The 18,319-nt window shown below is 38.4% G+C and overlaps 1 protein-coding gene across 5 annotated transcripts in view; it reads right to left on the bottom strand.

Moving 5' to 3' along the window:
* The window catches only part of AGBL1 (AGBL carboxypeptidase 1), a 945,533-nt gene that overhangs the window by 645,811 nt on the left and 281,403 nt on the right, over positions 1-18,319 (bottom strand). For all 5 annotated transcript variants that reach the window (XR_012517828.1, XM_074399984.1, XM_074399982.1 and 2 more), the window contains exon 18: positions 8,428-8,608. Coding sequence is in view for 4 of the 5 variants with exons in the window: in XM_074399984.1 (XP_074256085.1) it covers positions 8,428-8,608 (181 nt within the window). In the remaining variant the exon portion in view is untranslated. The remainder of the gene's footprint in view (positions 1-8,427; positions 8,609-18,319) is intronic.

The raw sequence follows: 18,319 nt of genomic DNA, 5'->3' as shown, positions 1-18,319 counted from the left end.
TCATGTATCGTTTTTACAATTAGAAAGCAAATCTATTTTATTTTCTTAAATGTTCTCATTTTACGAAGTACAGCTCTTAAAATGCATTCACTATTGTACTGTTCCTACTGTTTCCTTAGGAATGTCATTAAGTACGAGTGCCACTTTTCCCCTTCACCAACCTCCGGCATAGGCACGTTCCCCAGTAGCATAGCTGAAACAAGACTAGAAGACTGATTAACCCTTAAATAGTCAGTTATATAGCAAAAGAAAACTACTCAAAAAAGCCTGAAAACTGATTGTTAGTACAGGCGTTGCCATTCTCAAGAGGCCATTTGTCTCCTCTGGCCTCCTTCACACGGCAGATACCAACTTCCTCTATGATCTACAGGGAACTTCTGGTTAGACCTATGCATTCTCAATTTGAAGCTCAGGAGAATTTCCTCTTTCCCTTAAGGGCCCATTTTTCAGGCACCTTTTCCTGTTCCAGAATTTTTCTTGTTCCTGGAACAGGATGATTAACAGTGGGAATAACTAATAGACTCACTGATTGCACACTTCTCCCTGTCTACAAAGAAGCCTTCATGGGTACTAGCAGCATGGATTATAGTGCACACGGCAAGTATGCTCACTGCCATGATCTACAGACCCAACATCACATGCTCCTGGGTTATCTGCATAATCTCATGTAGATGAGGCAGCAGTCCAAGAAACAAATGAGATTGAAACTTCCCCAGTCTGTTGTTTGGGATCTCAGAGAGTATCTTCCATTCTTAGTTGTTCAAATAAAAAAAAATGGCATACTTACTAATCAGTCCTCTGTTCATTTAAAATCAACAGATCTGTGAAATCCAAAAGTCTGAGAGCCACCGCTGCATGTCATTATATCAAAAGACTTTAAATACATTCAAAAGTAGAGCTGAGGTCAAAATGGGAAGGGAAAGGCATGGCCCAGCCCAAAGGTAATAATCTAAGCCCTTTGTGATCCTAGAGAGTTCAGTGAAAATATACCACAAAACGGGCCATGGGTAGAAGCCCCATGACAATAAATATTCACAGTGTACTGAGTGGTGCTTGCAGCCAAAATCTGGCAGTGATAGGAAAGGACACAGCATTCTCTAGTAGAGAAAGCTGGAAAGTCAAGGCTGAGTGTCCAGGATCAAGCCACGCTAGAAATTGAGGATGAACCAATTCATTCATTCTGGGCAAGAATGGCTGAAATCTGGGCGAGGCTGTGCCATGGCTTCTCCCAGGCACCCTGGATATGAAGGTCTGCCTCATCAAGACGAGCTGCAGAGCCTACCAGCTGATGGGTCTGAGACAATCTCCATCCAAGGTTGGGAAGTCCTGATAGACCATAACGAACAAGGGTTTTGAAGTTAGCTCTGCTACAAGCCAGTCATATAACCTTGGGCATGGGGGTGTGAATGTGTGTGTGTGTGTGTGTGTGTGTGTGTGTGTGTGCACGCATGTGCTTTCATTATCTAGACAATTTCTCAAGCCAGTTACACCTTGAACTAGCGATGTAATTGTGAATAACTTATTTACCTCTTTGGTCTCAGTTTCCTTATCATTTGAATGACTGAGACTAAATATAAGAACTTGCCCTGCAAAAACATGTTAAGATTCTTTTCTTCTAATTCCCTTAAATATCTGCAGCAAAGTGATGTAGGACACACTTGAGATCCTGGCTCTGTAATACCAGCTGTTTAAACTGCACTCAAGACTGAACCCCTGTGTGCTCAAGTTCTCTTGCCTAGAAATTGCACAGAAGACCCAAATTTGCTGGGCTATAGTGATGATTAAATAAGACAATATATGTAAAAGGACTAGGTTCTTTCTTAGCCCATAAAAGGTGTCGAATAATTTTTAGATGGATTCTGTGAGTGTTCTTATTATAAAGTCTTCACAACCCACAGTGGAATAAACACTACTGGCACTAACTTTAAATGGTCCCAGATTGTTAAAATGGTCAAGGTTTTTTATCTGATTTTTATAGTTTGATTTGTTTCCTCTAGTGCATTCAGCGATTACGTTTTAATACCTTGGTGTATTTTCTTATAGTGGAGTCTTTGCTCTTTATTGCTGTTTGCTTCTGTTCCACAATGGCCTTGAAAGAAGATAATCAAGTTTTTAGAGTTGTATATACTCTAAGAATCAATATGCTCTGGTTCTCCTGTAAATAAAATGTTAGGCCGTGTGTTGACTTTATAAAAATTATTTTGTCACTACCGCCCAACAACCAAAATAAAAAGATTGGGAATCATGTTAGACTTCCTCTACCTCACCCCATGCTCATTTATACATCATGTCTACCTTTAATGCAGTTCAGGAATCACCTGTCTTCTCCCCATTTCTCACCCTAACCCAGCCACTAATTACCACTTCTGCTCTAACACAATCTGTTGACTGCCTATTCTATTTTGCCCCACCGTGGGAAGATTTTTAAGTGTCAAGGAACCACTGCACTGGATCAGTCCTCCTGATTTTCTTAGAACTCAGCCCAATTCAGCACAAACCACCAGGCCCGAAACATGACAAAGTGGTTTTCTTTTGGAACTTAACATAACCTTCCATCTTTGTATTTCGTTTTCTTGTTCCAGTATGTATTGCTAAGAGATCTTTGGCTTGGCAAGATTTTTTGCTAGAAAATCATGCTTTTATTTCACTGGCCACTCTTATCAAAAGCTCTCAGCCACCCACGGAAGCTCCATCACCAACACCACAAAAGGAAACTTATCTATTTTTACTTATTATTGCAAGCTCCTTAAGGCCCATTTTTACTTGTGAGAGAGAAATAAAGCCTAATAGGTTAAGTGCCAAGTTCGGGTTTAGTTTCTCTAATCTTCATGCAGGGATTGCCTCTTTGCTGATCAGACAACACGCAGAACAGTTCTTTCACCTTTAAGAAGCCTATTAAGAATGTCCACGTTGGCCAGGCACAGTGGCTCACAACTGTAATTCCAGCACTTTGAGAGCCTGAGGTGGGCAGATCACAAGGTCAACACATGGAGACCATCCTGGCCAACATGGTGAAACCCTGTCTCTACTAAAAAATACAAAAATTATCTGGGCGTGGTGGTGCCTATAGTCTCAGCTACTCAGGAGGATGAGGCAGGAGAATTGCTTGAATCCAGGAGGCAGAGGTTGCAGTGAACCAAGATCACACCACTGCACTTTCCGAAAAAAAAAAAAGCCCACATTAATCACTTCTATTCAGCATAATACTGGAAGTCCTAGCCAGAGCAGTCAGACAAAAAAAATAATAATAATAATAAAGGGCATCCAAATCAATAAATTGAAAGTTAAACAGTCACTGTTCATCAATGATATGATTGTATACCTAGAAAACCCTAAAGACTCATCCAAAAAGCTCCTACATCTAATAAATGAATTCAGTAAAGTTTCAGAATACAAAATCAATACACACAAATCAGTAGCAATGCTATACACCAACAGCAACCAAGCTGAGAATCAAATCAAGAACTTAGTCACCTTTGCAACAGCTGTTAAAATAAATAAATAAATAAATAAATAAATAAATAAATAAAATACCCAGGAATGTACTTAACCGAAGAGGTAAAATATCTCTACTAAGAAAACAAAATACTGATGAAAAAAAATCACAGATGACACAAACAAATAGAAACACATCCCATGCTCATGGATAGGTAGAGTCAATATTGTGAAAATTATCATGCTGCCAAAAGCAGTCTACAGAGTCAATGTAATTCCCACTAAAATACCATCATCATTCTTCAAATAACTAGAAAAAAACAATTCTAAAATTTATATGGAACCAAAAAAAGAGCCCGCAAAACCAAATCAATGCTAAGCAAAAAGAACAAATCTGGAGGCATCATATTATCCAACTTCAAATTATACAACAAGGCTATAGTTAGCAAAACAGCATGGTGCTAGCATAAAAATAGGCACATAGGCCAATGGAACAAAATAGAAAACCCAGAAATAAAGCCAAATACTAAGAGCCAAGTGATTTTTGACAAAGCATACAAAAGCATAAAGTGGGGAAAGGGAATGCTATTCAATAAATTGTGCTGGGATAACTGTAAAGCCTTATGTAGAATAATGAAACCAGATCTTCATCTCTCACCTTATACAAGAATCAACTCAAGATAGATTAAAGACTTAAATCTAAGACCTGAAACCATAACATTGGAAAAACTCTCCTAGGTGTTGGCTTAGGCAAAGAATTCATGATGAAGAACCCAAAAGCAAATGCAAGGAAAACAAAAATAAACAGATGGGGCCTAATTAAACTAAAAATCTCCTGCACAGCAAAATAAATAATCAGCAGAGTAAACAGACAACCCACAGAGTGGGAGAAAAATCTTTGCAAACTATGCATCCAACAAAGGACTAATATCCAGAATCTATGAAGAACGCAAACAAATTAGCAAGATAAAAAACAATCCCATCAAAAAGTGGGCAAAGGGCACAGATAGACAATTCTCAAAAGATATACAAATAGCCAGCAAACATATGGAAAAATGCTCAACATCACTAATTATCAAGGAAATGCAAATTAAAGCCACAATGAGATACAACCTTGCTCCTGCAACAATTGCCATAATTAAAAAATCAAAATATAATAGATGTTAGCATGGATGTGGTGAAAAGTGAACACTTTTACACTGCTGGTGGGCATGCAAACTAGTACAACCATCATGGAAACCAGTATGGAGATGACTTAAAGAACCAAAAGTAGAACTACCATTCAATCCAGTAATCCCACTGCTGGGTATCTACCCAAAGGAAAGGAAGTCATTATATGAAAAAGACACTCGAACTTGCATGTTTATAGCAGCACAATTTACAGTGGCAGAGATATGGAACAAACCTAAGTGCCATCAACCGACCAGTGGATAAAGAAAATGTGGTACATATTCTCACTCATTGGCTGGTGTAGAACAATGAACACACAAGGAGGGGAGCATCGCACACTGGGGTTTGTTGGGGGGAGCCAAGGGAGGGACAGTTGGGGGGGTAGGGAGGGATAACATGCGGAGAAATGCCAGATGTAGGTGACGGGGAGATGGAGGCAGCAGACCACATTGCCACATGTGTACCTATGCAACAATCCTGCATGATTTGCACATGTACCCCAGAACCTAAAATACAATTTTAAAAAAGAAAATGTGGTACATATATATACCACGGAATACAACGGAATGAAATAATGGCCTTTGCAGCAACTGGGATGGAGCTGGAGGCTATTATTCTAAGTGAAGTAACTCAGGAATGGAAAACCAAATATCATATGTTCTCATGTGTAAGTGGGAGCTAAACTATGAGGATGCAAAGACATGAGAATGATATAATGTACTTTGGGGACTCGAGAGGGACAGATTGGGAGGTGAGGGATAAAAGACTACATATTGGGTACAATGTACACGGCTCAGGTAATGGGTGCACCAAAATCCCAGAAATCGCCACTAAAGAACTTAAACATGTAACCAAAAACTACCTGTTCCCCCAAAACTGTTCAAATACATTACAAAGGACAAAACACCACAGTGTCACAAAAAGGAACCTACTGGTAAAAAAAATATTCAGAGAAAATCAGTGAGGATGAGAACATCAGAAAAAAATACCATATGCACAAGATTTAAGTGAACTGCATCAAGGTTGGAGAGGACTTCATATAGGGAAGTTCAGCCATGGATGAGGGGGATTAGATTTTATCCATGGGGTATCCTAAGAGAGGAATGATTAAAATGGGTGAAGCGCACAGGACAAAGATCAAAACACAGTAAAACACAAATCCACATAACTATACGCAACAGAATGGGCATGCCCTAAAATGAAATAGTTCAAGCAGAAATTAGATAAACCATGTGTTAGGTATGTTCTAAGGAGAGCTCAGGCACTGAGACTTTTAAGCTCCTTTACGATGAGACATTATACATTCAGGCAGTCTCAAGTCTTTTCATAATGATGTGCTATGACCTGTGGATTTTTCCTTCAGTAGAATAACGCTACGATTTCCAAGTCCCTTTCAGCCAAAATTGTTTGGGTAATCCAAGTGATCTACAAAGTGCCTTAAGCTCCATGATGAAAGATGTTATATAAATGAAAAGGTAATTTTAGTCATAATAAATAATGGTAATGATGATAAATGCCAGTGTCACTAAGTGAAAGCTGGCCTGCCATTTGGGAGCCCAAAGCAACCAGCCGTGAGCTGGAAATAATGTGTGTCTAGGCCAGGAGGATACTCGGTGACTGAGATCACATTAACCTTTAAATCAGAGACCTGGATCAAGCCTCTGATTTGGAGGCATAAGCATTTAAAATTGAAGAAACTACAATACTTAATCCCTGATCTTGAATACTGCCTTGGGCTTCTGAGGCCTTTTCCAGAATGGTCAATAGGGAGCATACAGTCTTCTTCCAACAGAAGAGAAAACTGAGTAGGGCAGGAGAAAAGCCAGAATTCCCAACGAATCTTATGACTCTAGATCCAGTGCTCTTTCCATATTCTACTGGACCTCAGACAATTCCAGGGAAGGAGAGATTTCAGAAAAGAGCCAATTTGGATGAGAAAATGTCAAAATGGGATCATGTCCCTCAAGATGCCTTGCATAACTCTTTTCCATCCATTTAGGCTGAGAAAGCTTACTAGTAAAACCCTTGGCTGTTCAAGCAGGGAGGAGCCATTCACTGATGTCCCAGAGCTGTTCTCTGCCATTAAAGGAGCACATAGCAAAAGCCAGCTGAGTTCTGTTCGACCAGGAGCGAACACTGCTTTAGGGCCTTTACAGCTTGAGAGCTCAGAAGGCTAATTGCTTTCCAAGGTCTGACTGAGTTTCTTAGTGAAGGACCTGGCCTCCCAGTTTTCCCACGTGCATAAAGGCCAATCAGTCACCACAGAGAAAGAGAAGAAACCCTACTTTCTGCCCTCAAATAATCTCCATAAAAAAAAAATTAAATAAAATGAAGTCTGGCAACTGCTGAGCTGGGACAAGCTGACCTGTGAGGAACACATGGGTGTCTTATCTTTCCTCTCTCTCTCTCTCTCTCTCTCTCTCTCTGTGTGTGTGTGTGTGTGTGTGTGTGTGTGTGTGTGTGCGTGCGCGCGCGCGCGCATGCGCATACGCACATACTGAAATTTTATTTTTACAGTCTGTAGCTTTGATTTGCTTTCATTTAACATAGTTTGACATATTTCATCATTTGGAATTATGCTTTTCATCTTTTTATACTTTATCTACATATTTTTAACCTTTTTAACTTATCTAACTTTGGTGCTTATCTTTTGAAGCTAGTCTATTAGCTGTTTAGCATTTAAATTTTTTTCTTAACAAGTTTATTTCATCTTTCTTAAATCATTCTTATTTAAGTCATTTTCATTTCATCATTTGATGTTTTTGTTTTCTTTATTTCTTCATAATTCTCATTTTATCTCTTTAACAGTTTTAACATTGCTCTATTCTATAGTTTTCTAAACTTCTTTTTTGCTTGATACTAATTTTTTAATTAAAAATACATTTACAATTTGTAGCTTTTGAATTTTTTTCTCAATATTTTCAGTATATCTTGTATTCTCTTTTTCTCATGAGATATAATTTTCATTCCTGTAGTAAAAAGAATCATCTATTACCATGGCAAGGTGCTTTATCCTTTGCCCACAAAGTCTGAAAGAGGTCTTTGTGAATATGATCTGTCACCCTCACAGACCAGCTGGGTGAGTTTAGGTGCCTCATCTGACATCTGGGCCTCAGCTCACAAACTCTGAGAATATGGCCCATTTCAACAGAGCTCACCAGGCATGGGAGTCATCCTTCCCATCATATATTCTCAAGAGTCCTGTAAGGGCTAGGTAAAGAGAAGAACAACCCCAACCTTCTGTTTTTCAGCCAACATTTTATTTAGCTAGAGAGATGCCATTATTATAGCTGTATCCTTTTGTAGCTGATTGAGAATGAAGATTTCCCTGCAGTAAATAAGAGTAAGTAAATACAAACATTGGCCTTACTCTGAAGAAATCACAGTTTGAGCCCTGACTTTGTCATTAACCCACCGTGTGATCTAGACAAGTCATTTGATTACTCTGGACAACAGTTTTCTCCTTTTTAAAGTTAAACTAGATTATTTCGTCTGCTATTAATTGCCTATGATTCCTATATTTTTTTAATTTATTTATGTTGTAGAGATGGGGGCGCATCCTGTTGTTCAGACTGGTCTTGAACTACTGGTCTCAAGCAATCCTGCATAGGCCTCAATTTTATACCTTCCTATTCAAAGAAACCATGAGACTGACATCAGTGTGTATGGAAAGTATGTTGTTACTTGTACCAGAGAACAGAAAACCAAGAGTTTATTCCTGACAGAGTACCAAGGCCTCTCCAATCATGCCCGCTGGGGGAAATGACAGTGTTACTATAGTAGCATAAATGCAGGTCTGGCTGGGCCAGGTGCCTGACATACTTGCCATTGATGACACCATCTGGGTTGAGCATGGGTATGATTTTGAAAATGAAGTTTTCCCTCAACAGCCTTGCCACAGGATCACTGCTGACCAGGAACTCCAAGGTACCCTTCATCACCCAACTGGCATTGCTCTCTCCTGGATGAACTCGAGCGGTGATCACCTGATAGGGACGATGTCCTGCAGAAAAGAGGGCGGAAGAAAATTAAACCTATATGTGTTTTCCATTTCCATCAAGATTGGTCTCCAGGGGACCAGATTTTCACATGACTGGCATGAAGTTTCAAACAGATTTTTTCTAACACATATCTGATCTAGGTTTGCCCATTTTCCATCTGCCTCTGTGGTCTGCAAGACTCAAGGAAGTATGAAGGTACAGCTCAAGGCTATTAGAAAAAATGTAACTACGTGGTGGTTGAAAAGAACCCAAGAAGCAGATTTTATCAACATCACCAAAGAAACAATAACTCTCCAGAGTTCAATATCACAGATCTGAGATTGAATCTTATCTTCACCCCTCACCACCTCTAGGATCTCAGGCAAATGACTTAATTTCTTTGACACTATCTCCTATCTATAAAATGGAAACAATAATACTGGCCTTATGTGATTGTTATAAAAAACAAAAAGGTGTAAATATAAAGCACTCACTATATTGCCTGCCATTCAGTACATGTCAGCTCTCTCCCTCCTCAATCATTAAGTCTGTGGGTGGGATGGTCCCTCTCATTCCCTAGCAGAAGTAGAAGGCAAGTAACAGAAGCAGTGTCTTTGGAACTCCATGACTGTAAGATGCTGAACCCAGTCCATGAGAGAGATTTGACAGAAGAGTTAAATACCTGGATGTTCAATCTTGGAGTCACAATGTTTGCTTCATTTTCCAGAGGGAGTTAGGAAAACACTCTCTGCCCTGTTACAGGTTCTGTATTGACGTGAACCAGTCTTTATGGAGAACATAGTGATGAGGGAAAGATAGGAACGTCTTCCCTCCTTTGTTGACAGAAGATATCTGGAGTATCATAGTGTTGAAATGAATTCTAAGGCCATGTCTGGGCTCAGGTGGAAAATGTATTTTGATTGATTAGTGATGTCTGTCTTCCATATACTCAGGGAAGGGAGGGAGAGGCTGTAGCTTCATATCAAGTATTCACCATGTCTACTTTAACCCTTTGTTCAATGTAGTGGGTTTTTTTAAGACTCACTTTTCCTTTTGTATTCTCACCAAATTCCTTATTGTTCCTAAACTTCCTCTAATGACAAGTACTAAGTATTTGCTAAGTATAAACACCCAAGCCACTGAAGAGCCTGAAAGTTAATAAACTAGTAATTTCTTTCCATATTATTCAAATCACTTTAAGTTCAAATGTCTTTTTTTTCTTAGACGGTAACATTTTTATTAATTTATTTATAATTGACATACGATCATTAGACATGTTTATGGGACATAACATGATGTTTCAGTGCATGCATACATGGTATAATGACCAAATCAGGGTAATTACCATATTCATCATTTTAAATAGTTATCATTTCTTTGGAATAATATTCAAAATATTCTTTTTTAGCTATCTTGAAATGTGTATCACATTATTTGCTCTAGTCACCCTACTGTTTAAGAGAACACCAGAACCTACTCTTTCTAACTGTAACTTTGTTCACACTGACTGTCCTCTCCTGCTTCTCCCTTGCCCCCACCGTGCCCAGCCCCTGGTAACCACTATTCTACTCAATATGGAGGTCTCTCAAAAAATTAAAAATAGAACTAGCATATGATTCAGCAATACCACTATTGGGTATGTATCCAAAGTAAATAAAATCAGTATTTGGAAGAGACATCTGCACTCCCTTGTTTATTGCAGGCACCTTGGTCATGTTTCCTGCAATTTCTATGTTATTCACAACAGACAAGATATGGAATCTACCCAAATGTGCAACTACAGATATATATAGATACTATCTATATCTATCTCACATATATGTCTTACATATATATACATACAAGCACACATATACATTATTGTACATATTATTGTATGCATGTGTGTGTATATAGAGGGATGTGTATATATATATATATATGTATATATGTATGTGTGTATATATATATGTGTATATATGTGTGTATGTGTGGAATACTATTCAACCATAAAACAGAATGAAATTCTGTCATTTTCAGCAACATGGATGAGTCTGGAGGACATTGTGTTAAGTGAAACAAGCCTCACACAGAAAGACAAACATGAGATGATCTTACTCACATATAGAATGTAAAAAACAGTAGCCTTTTTGAGGACACAAACTGTGTCTCAAATTGTGCACAATGAAAGAAAAAATTGAATAACTCTTATAAGAGAGCTAAAGAATGGGCAATCGAAGATTTAAAGAAAATACTTTTAAATTATTAAATTATATTATTATCATCGACTACGACCAAAAAAAACCCCACTATCTATCTCTTCCATATTTCTGCTGACAGCCATTAATCCACTGAGGTCTAGATTTAAGGGGTTCAGATCAGTGCACTTTCACTGGCTATGATGAAAACAGGTCACTTCAGCTCCTTGTAGGTCACCTATGCACTGGAGGTAACATTCAGCTCCCTTAAGCAGGTGTCTTGAGCATATTCCAAGAACTGCAGGAGCATCGGGTAGAAAAAGTTGGATAAATTATAGTCCTCATTCTCTAAGAGGCCATAGTGTTTGTCAGAAGTGACAAATACGAAAAAAAAAACAATTACAAGTGAGCTAATGGGAGTGTATACAAAACACCAAAATAGATATGACTGAGAGAAGTAAGGACATTCCCAGAAACGTGATGGTGTTCACACTGGGTCTTGCAAATTAAGTATTATTTACCACTTGGAGACGGTGAGGAGGGTCTTCTGAACAAAGAAAAAGACATATGCAAAAAACAGTGGCACAAAAGTAGGTTAACTAAAAAATGAAGACAAGTTACGTGTGGCTTAAGCAAAGGGCTAGAGATGGTGGAACATGAATATTAAAAAGTAGGCTAGTATTAAACTGGTAAGATCCTTTCTTACATATTTTGTTGAGGGATTTGGACTTTATCCTGCAGATCAGACATCCTCAAGCATAGAGTCAGTGCCTCACTGGTATCCCGTGATAAGTAACAGAGTATATTGCAGAATCATCAGTCACCAATTAAAGAGCAAGTGTTGGCTTACGATATTCCAGACATGGCACAAACTGCCTGTTACCTGCCCGGTAGCCTTTTTCCCTTTCTTTCTTATTACCAGAGCCCTGATTTTTGAAGGGGAAGAAATTTGCCCATATTAAAATGCTAGCTTCATGGATCCTTTTGTAGGTACGAGTGACCACGTGACACGGTTGTGGCCAGTGAGATTTAAATGTTATCAGAGAGTGAGTCTTTCTGGAAAACTAATTAAAGGGGACAGTTTCATCTGGCAAATGCCTGCTTGGTTTTTGTGTCTTGTCCTTTGCCCTTCTTCTTCCTCCTGTTTTGCACATAGATGTGATCCCTTCAGATGAGAAAGCCAATGTGAGAATCAAAGTCACATGCTAAAGATGGTGACTGTAAAAGCAGAAGGAGCCAGGGTTCTTGGCAAATTCCTTAAGCAGCTATACCACACCTTCACCAGCTTCATTACTTCTGGATATGTGAGAACAGTAAACCACTATTTGGTTAGGCCACTGTGCTCATGTTTTTGTGACACCCTGTTAAACTCCACGTCAGACCAGGTTTCAAGTCATCCTCTGAACGACCATGCATTCATGTGCACTTTCTAGATTGTGGAGAAAAGAATGAAATAGTGAGTTGTAGGGAGAACGATATTTGACATGTGTGTTTTAGAAAAGATAAAGGGAGTTGATGAATTTTCATCAGAAGAAATACATGCCAAAGACTGGGCCTTATAAAACTAATTCTGAAATTATTGTAGATGAAACATGTACCCAATCAGAGACAGTACTGCATAGTGAATTAGAGAATAACTTTAGGAGCCGTATTTCCAGGGTTCAGATTCTGGCCTCACCATTTTTAACAGAAGATGAGTTATGTAAGTTTCTGAAAAAAAACGAGCAATGGATTTGTCTCATTTTTTTCAGGCTTCCATAGCAGAATATCATAGCCTGGGTGGTTTCTAAACAACAGAAATTTCTTTTTTACAGTTCTGGAGGGTGAGAAATCCATGATTAAGGTGCCAGCAAATTCTGTGTCTGGTGAGGACCTGCCTTCTGTTTCTTAGATGACTGCCTTTTCACTCTGTCTTCACATGTAGAAGGAACAACTGAGTTCCCTCAAGTCTCCCTTTTTTTTTTTTTTTTTTTTTTTTGAGATTAAGTTTCACTTTTGTCACCCAGGCTGGAGTATAGTTGTTCAATCTCGGTTCACTGCAACCTCCGCCTCCCAGGTTCAAAGGATTCTCCTACCTCAGCCTCCCAAATAGCTGGGATTACAGGCACCTGCCACTGCCACATTGGGCAGGCTGCTCGCAAACTCCTGACCTCAGGTGATTCTCCTGCCTCGGCCTCCCAAAGTGCTGGAAATACAGGGGTGAGCCACCATGCCCCACTAACCCTTTTTTCTTAAAGAGGGCACCACCCTCAGGACCTAATCAACTTCCAAAGCTTCTAACCTTCTAACACTATCACTTTGGGAATTCGAATTTCAACATACTAATTTGGGGATGATATACATATTCAATCCATAGCAGATTATGTGTTCTGCACAAAGAACTAATGACTCACTAACCGAAACGTTCTAAAAAAAATATACGTTGGATGGAAGGAGATGTACAGTTAGCTAGCTGGGCACAACTGAAATTAACTGGAGGTCAGCTTCCCTACCATATCATTTGCTCACAGTTGCTTTTGCTTTTTCCAAAGCAAGCTGTGTTGGCATGCCAATGAAAAGCTTGTTGTGAAATAAAGAGGCTTGATGAATTTGTACCCAATCAGTATCCTATTTTCAGTTCTGTAATTCCATATCACTCTCTTTGTGATGTTTGAACTATGCTCATTTGCAGCATATTGGACAACAATAGTAAGAGCTTTCAGCCCAGCAAGAAGGAATGAAAACTAGCTTAAGCTCTTGTAAATCTGTGACACTAACAAAACACTTTCATCGTCTGGGACAGTTGGCTACCATTGTCTGATATACCCAGTACAACGCAGTGCATTAATCAATAAGCCAAATGCAAGCCGTAACAGAGAGGCATCAACAATGTGTTTCTTTCCATTGGAGAGTCAAGTTGCTAATCTGCTGTACTGTAATATGCCACAAGACCTTGCAGGCTGGTCTAGCATCCTGAAGAAGCAAAGCAAATGGGGAGAATGGTGGATTCTCGTGAAGACATAAGCAGTATTTTAGTCTGTTCTAGTTGGCTTTCCTCTCTTCCCCTCTGATTTAAGACAATTTTGCAGTCATATTGGTGAGTTAAAGTTATGAGACCATTCAGTTGTAGCAGCAAATGGTACTCCAGAGAATTCTTAATGGACAACAGCTGTAAATAGTACGTATCACACACACTGTATGTTTTTTTCTTGCAATTGACAATCTCAGTCTTGGTAACTCATGTCCGCTTAGGATCAGGAAAAAAGCGTCAGATATTTGCATTTATTTTGTCTGGCAATTAACAAAATACGTTTCAGAGACCACTGCAATCTATGGGAGAGTCATGGTTTGAACAGGTTTTAATTCTTAAAGCTACATATTGAATTTAGAGAGGCAATGACATCGGTAAAGATAGATTAGGAATAAGTAGGGGATTGAATAATACCTAAGAGATATCAGGCCTTTAGGCCAATGAAAAGTTGAGTAAAAGCTAAAGACGTGTAATGATAACATGTGTACCCGACTATATAAACATCCATTCATTTACTCCTTTCTTTCAACAATACATATTAAGCTCCTACTGGCACTCTGCAGGGTTCTGCAGATGACAAGATAAATAATGGATTTTGCCCTCAGGAAACTAGTAACAGTCTGGTGGGGAAGACAGGCATACAGATAATTACAATCAAATGTGATCGGGGACATTTGTCAGGGTATTTTCAAAGCACAGTGGAATAATCATTGTGACATCATTTATACCGATGCAAGCAACTGTAAGTGACTTAAACGTGTAATTAATAGGAAAGCAGTTCAGGAAATAATATGCAAAACAGAATACTATGCAGCCATTAAAATGACACGTAAGTCTTTTTCTGTCAACACAAAAAGGTATCTGTGATATAACGGTGAGTGAAGAAAAAGTTAGAGGAGAGAGTACATTACAGAAGGATCCCATTTGTATGTAGCTATCAAATTTATCAAAAGGTATCTATACATAGAGACGGCTGCAAGTAAAGGTCATCTAGGTAATATTTAGGTCTTCTTTATCTCTATCTGGAATGCTTACTTTTTTAGAAAATAATAATCATATGTCAATTGCACAATGGCAAGTATTTTCAAACAGGCACCACAGGAGAGGAAAAGAAAAAAAAAATGAATTTTCACAGAAAAGGTAATGGTTGATTTGGTTTGTCCAGTTTGTTTTCTAAGTAAAGAAAAAAAAGGTAGTAGAAATGGCCTAAGTAGGTCTATTCACAAATGACTGAGGTCATAGGATTCATAATACCCGAGGAAAAGTGAAGTGATTTAATGTGACCAAAGCGCAGGCCACTTGGAAGGCAAAAGAAGGAATGAAGGTACAAAACTAAGTTTGTCCCTGCTTCTGCAGGCCTTTCTGGGCATACTATGGGTTTCAGACCAATCTTGCATGCTATGGAAGCACCACAAAAAGAAAAAAAAAATCATTATGCAAAGGTATGATCAGATGGGGCTTCCTGGAGCTGAAGAATTAGACAGTGGGGTTAAGGGGTAGAAGAAATGGCCAGGAGAGCAGGTTTGATTTCAAGGTGGAATCATGCAGCTAACGTGAAGCCCAGCAATCATAGAAGAGAGTCTACAAGGACCCGACAGAAGGAAAACAGGGTGAGGAAGGAAGGAAACAAGAAACAGGAGTGGAAGAGGAAGTGGGGAGATTCTGAGAAAAAAAATTTTTAAAGAAGAAAATTTGTATGTATTACATAAGACACATGCTACTATGTTTTCCAAAAAAGGTACATACTATGCACATTTTATGCATCATGCATTTTTCATTTACCAATACATCTTGGAGATCTTTCCATATCAATATTAAAAGATGTTTCTATCTTTTTTATTAACTTTATTGTGATATAATTTACACAAAATAAATTTTACCAATTTTAGTGTTACAAGTCAATAAATTTTGACACATGTATACAGTGCTGTAAAACCAAATGATCATGATATAAAATTACTATTATTACCTCCAACATTCCCCTCAATTCACTCTGCAGACAATACCTTCACCCCACCCCTAGCCTCTGGTAACCACTGATTTGCTTTTTATCACATGACGCTTTCTTTTCTGCAATTTCATAACAATTAAATCATACAGTGTAGGGAGCGGTGGCTTACACCTGTAATCCCAGCACTTTGGGAGGCTGAGGTGGTGGATCACCTGAGATCAGGGGTTCAAGACCAGCCTGGCCAACATGGCAAAACCTTGTCTCTACTAAAAATAGAAAAACTAGCCAGGCATGGTGGTGTGCAGCTGTAATCCCAGATACTCAGGAGGCTGAGGCAGGAGAGTCAGAAGCAGGAGAATCACTTGAACCCAGGAGGCGGAGGTTGCAGTGAGCCAAAATCGCACCACTGCACTCCAGGCTGGGCAACAAGAGCAAAATGCCATCTCAAAAAAAAAAAAACCATACAGTATATAACTTTTCTGCCTGGCTCCTCTAACTTAGCATAATACTTTTGAGAGCTATTGATGTTGTTGGATGGATCAGTAATTTCTTTTAATCACTAAGTTGTACTCCAGGGTACCACGTAGCAATGAATATGCCACAATTTGTTTATTCTCTCACCACTTGATAGGCATTTGATTTATTTCCAGTAGTTCCATTATAAAAAAAAAAAAAAGCTGTTCTGATCAAAGAATGTTGTTGGGTACAATGTTCCATATACACCAATTAGGTCCAGTTTGTTAGCCATAGTGTTCATATTGTCTATATTCTTACCAATATTATAACTGCTTGTTTTCTGAATTACTGAGAGGGGTATATTAAAATCTCCAAAGATGATTGTGGATTTGTCTATTCCATTTTATAATGTTGTCAATTCTTTACTTATTTTCAGGCCATGTTATTAACTGCATACAGATTTAGAATTATTATATTTCCCTGTTTCAATGAACTTTTTATCATTGTAAGATATCTCTCCAGTTCTCCTAAGCCATTGCCTTAATGTCTCCTTGCATGTATAAATATAGCTTTTTTGGCTTTCTTCTGGTTCGTATTTAAAACATATATATTTTTTCATCACTTTACTTTCAATGTTTCCATAGCTGTAAGTATTTGTCTTATTTTTATTTTTATTGTTTTTTGTTTGTTTGTTTGTTTGTTTGTTTGTTTGAGACAGAGTCTCTCTCCATCACCAGACTCCAGGCTGGAGTGCAGTGGAGCAATCTTGGCTCACCGCAACCTCCACCTCCTCGGGTCAAGCAATTCTCCTGCCTCAGCCTCCTGAGTAGTTGGGATTACAGGCGCACACCACCATGCCCAGCTAATTTTTGTATTTTTAGTAGAGACGAGGTTTCACCGTGTTGACCAGGATGGTCTCAATCTCTTGACCTCATGATCCGCCTGCCTCGGCCTCCCAAAGTGCTGGGATTACAGGCTTGAGCCACCGCGCCCGGCCAAGTATTTGTCTTTTGAAGCACCGTATGGTTGTATATTATATTTTATTTAGTCTAGCATTGTTTTATTTTACTTTAATTGAAGCCTCTCGTCAATTTCCATTTGCTATAATTAATTACTTATATTGGCATAAGGCTATCAATTTAATATTTGCTTTCTATTAGTCCTAACTATTGTATGATCAATTCTCTTTCCCATCTGACCTACACTTGAATTGATTGTTTTTTCCCATTGTTTCTTTATTCTCCTCTATTAGCTTAAAAGTTATATATCCTTCTATTCTTTTCCAGTGGTTACCTTAGAGATTACAAGGTACTTCTCTGATTTATTACAGTGTAATATAATCTACTATAATTTCTACTACATCCTAAAATCCATAAGACATTTACATGTATTGTGTTATAAAGTTGATGTTGATTGAAACCACATATTTACCCTTTTATTTACTCCTCACTCCTTGCTGCATCTACAAACTTTCATCGGGTGTCATTTTCCTCCTGCCTGAAACACCTTTCAGTGTTTCTTCTAATATGAACCTACTGGCAGTGAACACAGGCACTTCTTGTTTGTCTGAAAGTGAACTCATTTCATCCTCAGTTGTGAAAAATATTTTTGCTGGGCCTAGCATCATATCACCCCTGCTCATGACCTCTCCATTTTCCACATCACTCCACGTTTCTCCCACCAAGATTGTGCAAGAAGCTGACAGCTTTTAACAGTCTTTAAGTGCCTAGAAACTGGTCTCTTCATTCTGCAGAAATAGAAACATGTGTTCTTGTTTTCTGTTGTATGTGATCTTTTCACATGTCTTCTGAGATAAAGAAGAAATCTTTTATTGAAATTTCCAAGTTATTAAGCTTTATTATACTCCTTATTTTTTTAATGTTTTCTGTTGATTCTCTTAAAGTTTCCAGGAAAATAATTCCTAATACCTGCAAATAATAAAATGTTTTCTTCTCTTCAGAAGCTATTCAGTTATGACTGATACATTTCTGATTTCTTAGAATTTCCTCAATACTGCAAAATAAAAAGAATCCTTCAAATTCATGCCATGTTATTAAACTGGTAGATATATGACAGAGTAACAAATAATTCTGCCTGGCTCTGTTAAAATGTGTGGGATTGTATGTAAACACATTCACGG

Source organism: Saimiri boliviensis, chromosome 5 (assembly GCF_048565385.1).
Source record: "Saimiri boliviensis isolate mSaiBol1 chromosome 5, mSaiBol1.pri, whole genome shotgun sequence".
Taxonomy (NCBI): Eukaryota; Metazoa; Chordata; class Mammalia; order Primates; family Cebidae; genus Saimiri; species Saimiri boliviensis.
The sequence above is the reverse complement of the archived record's forward strand: the minus strand, read 5'-3'. Positions and strand labels throughout refer to the sequence as shown.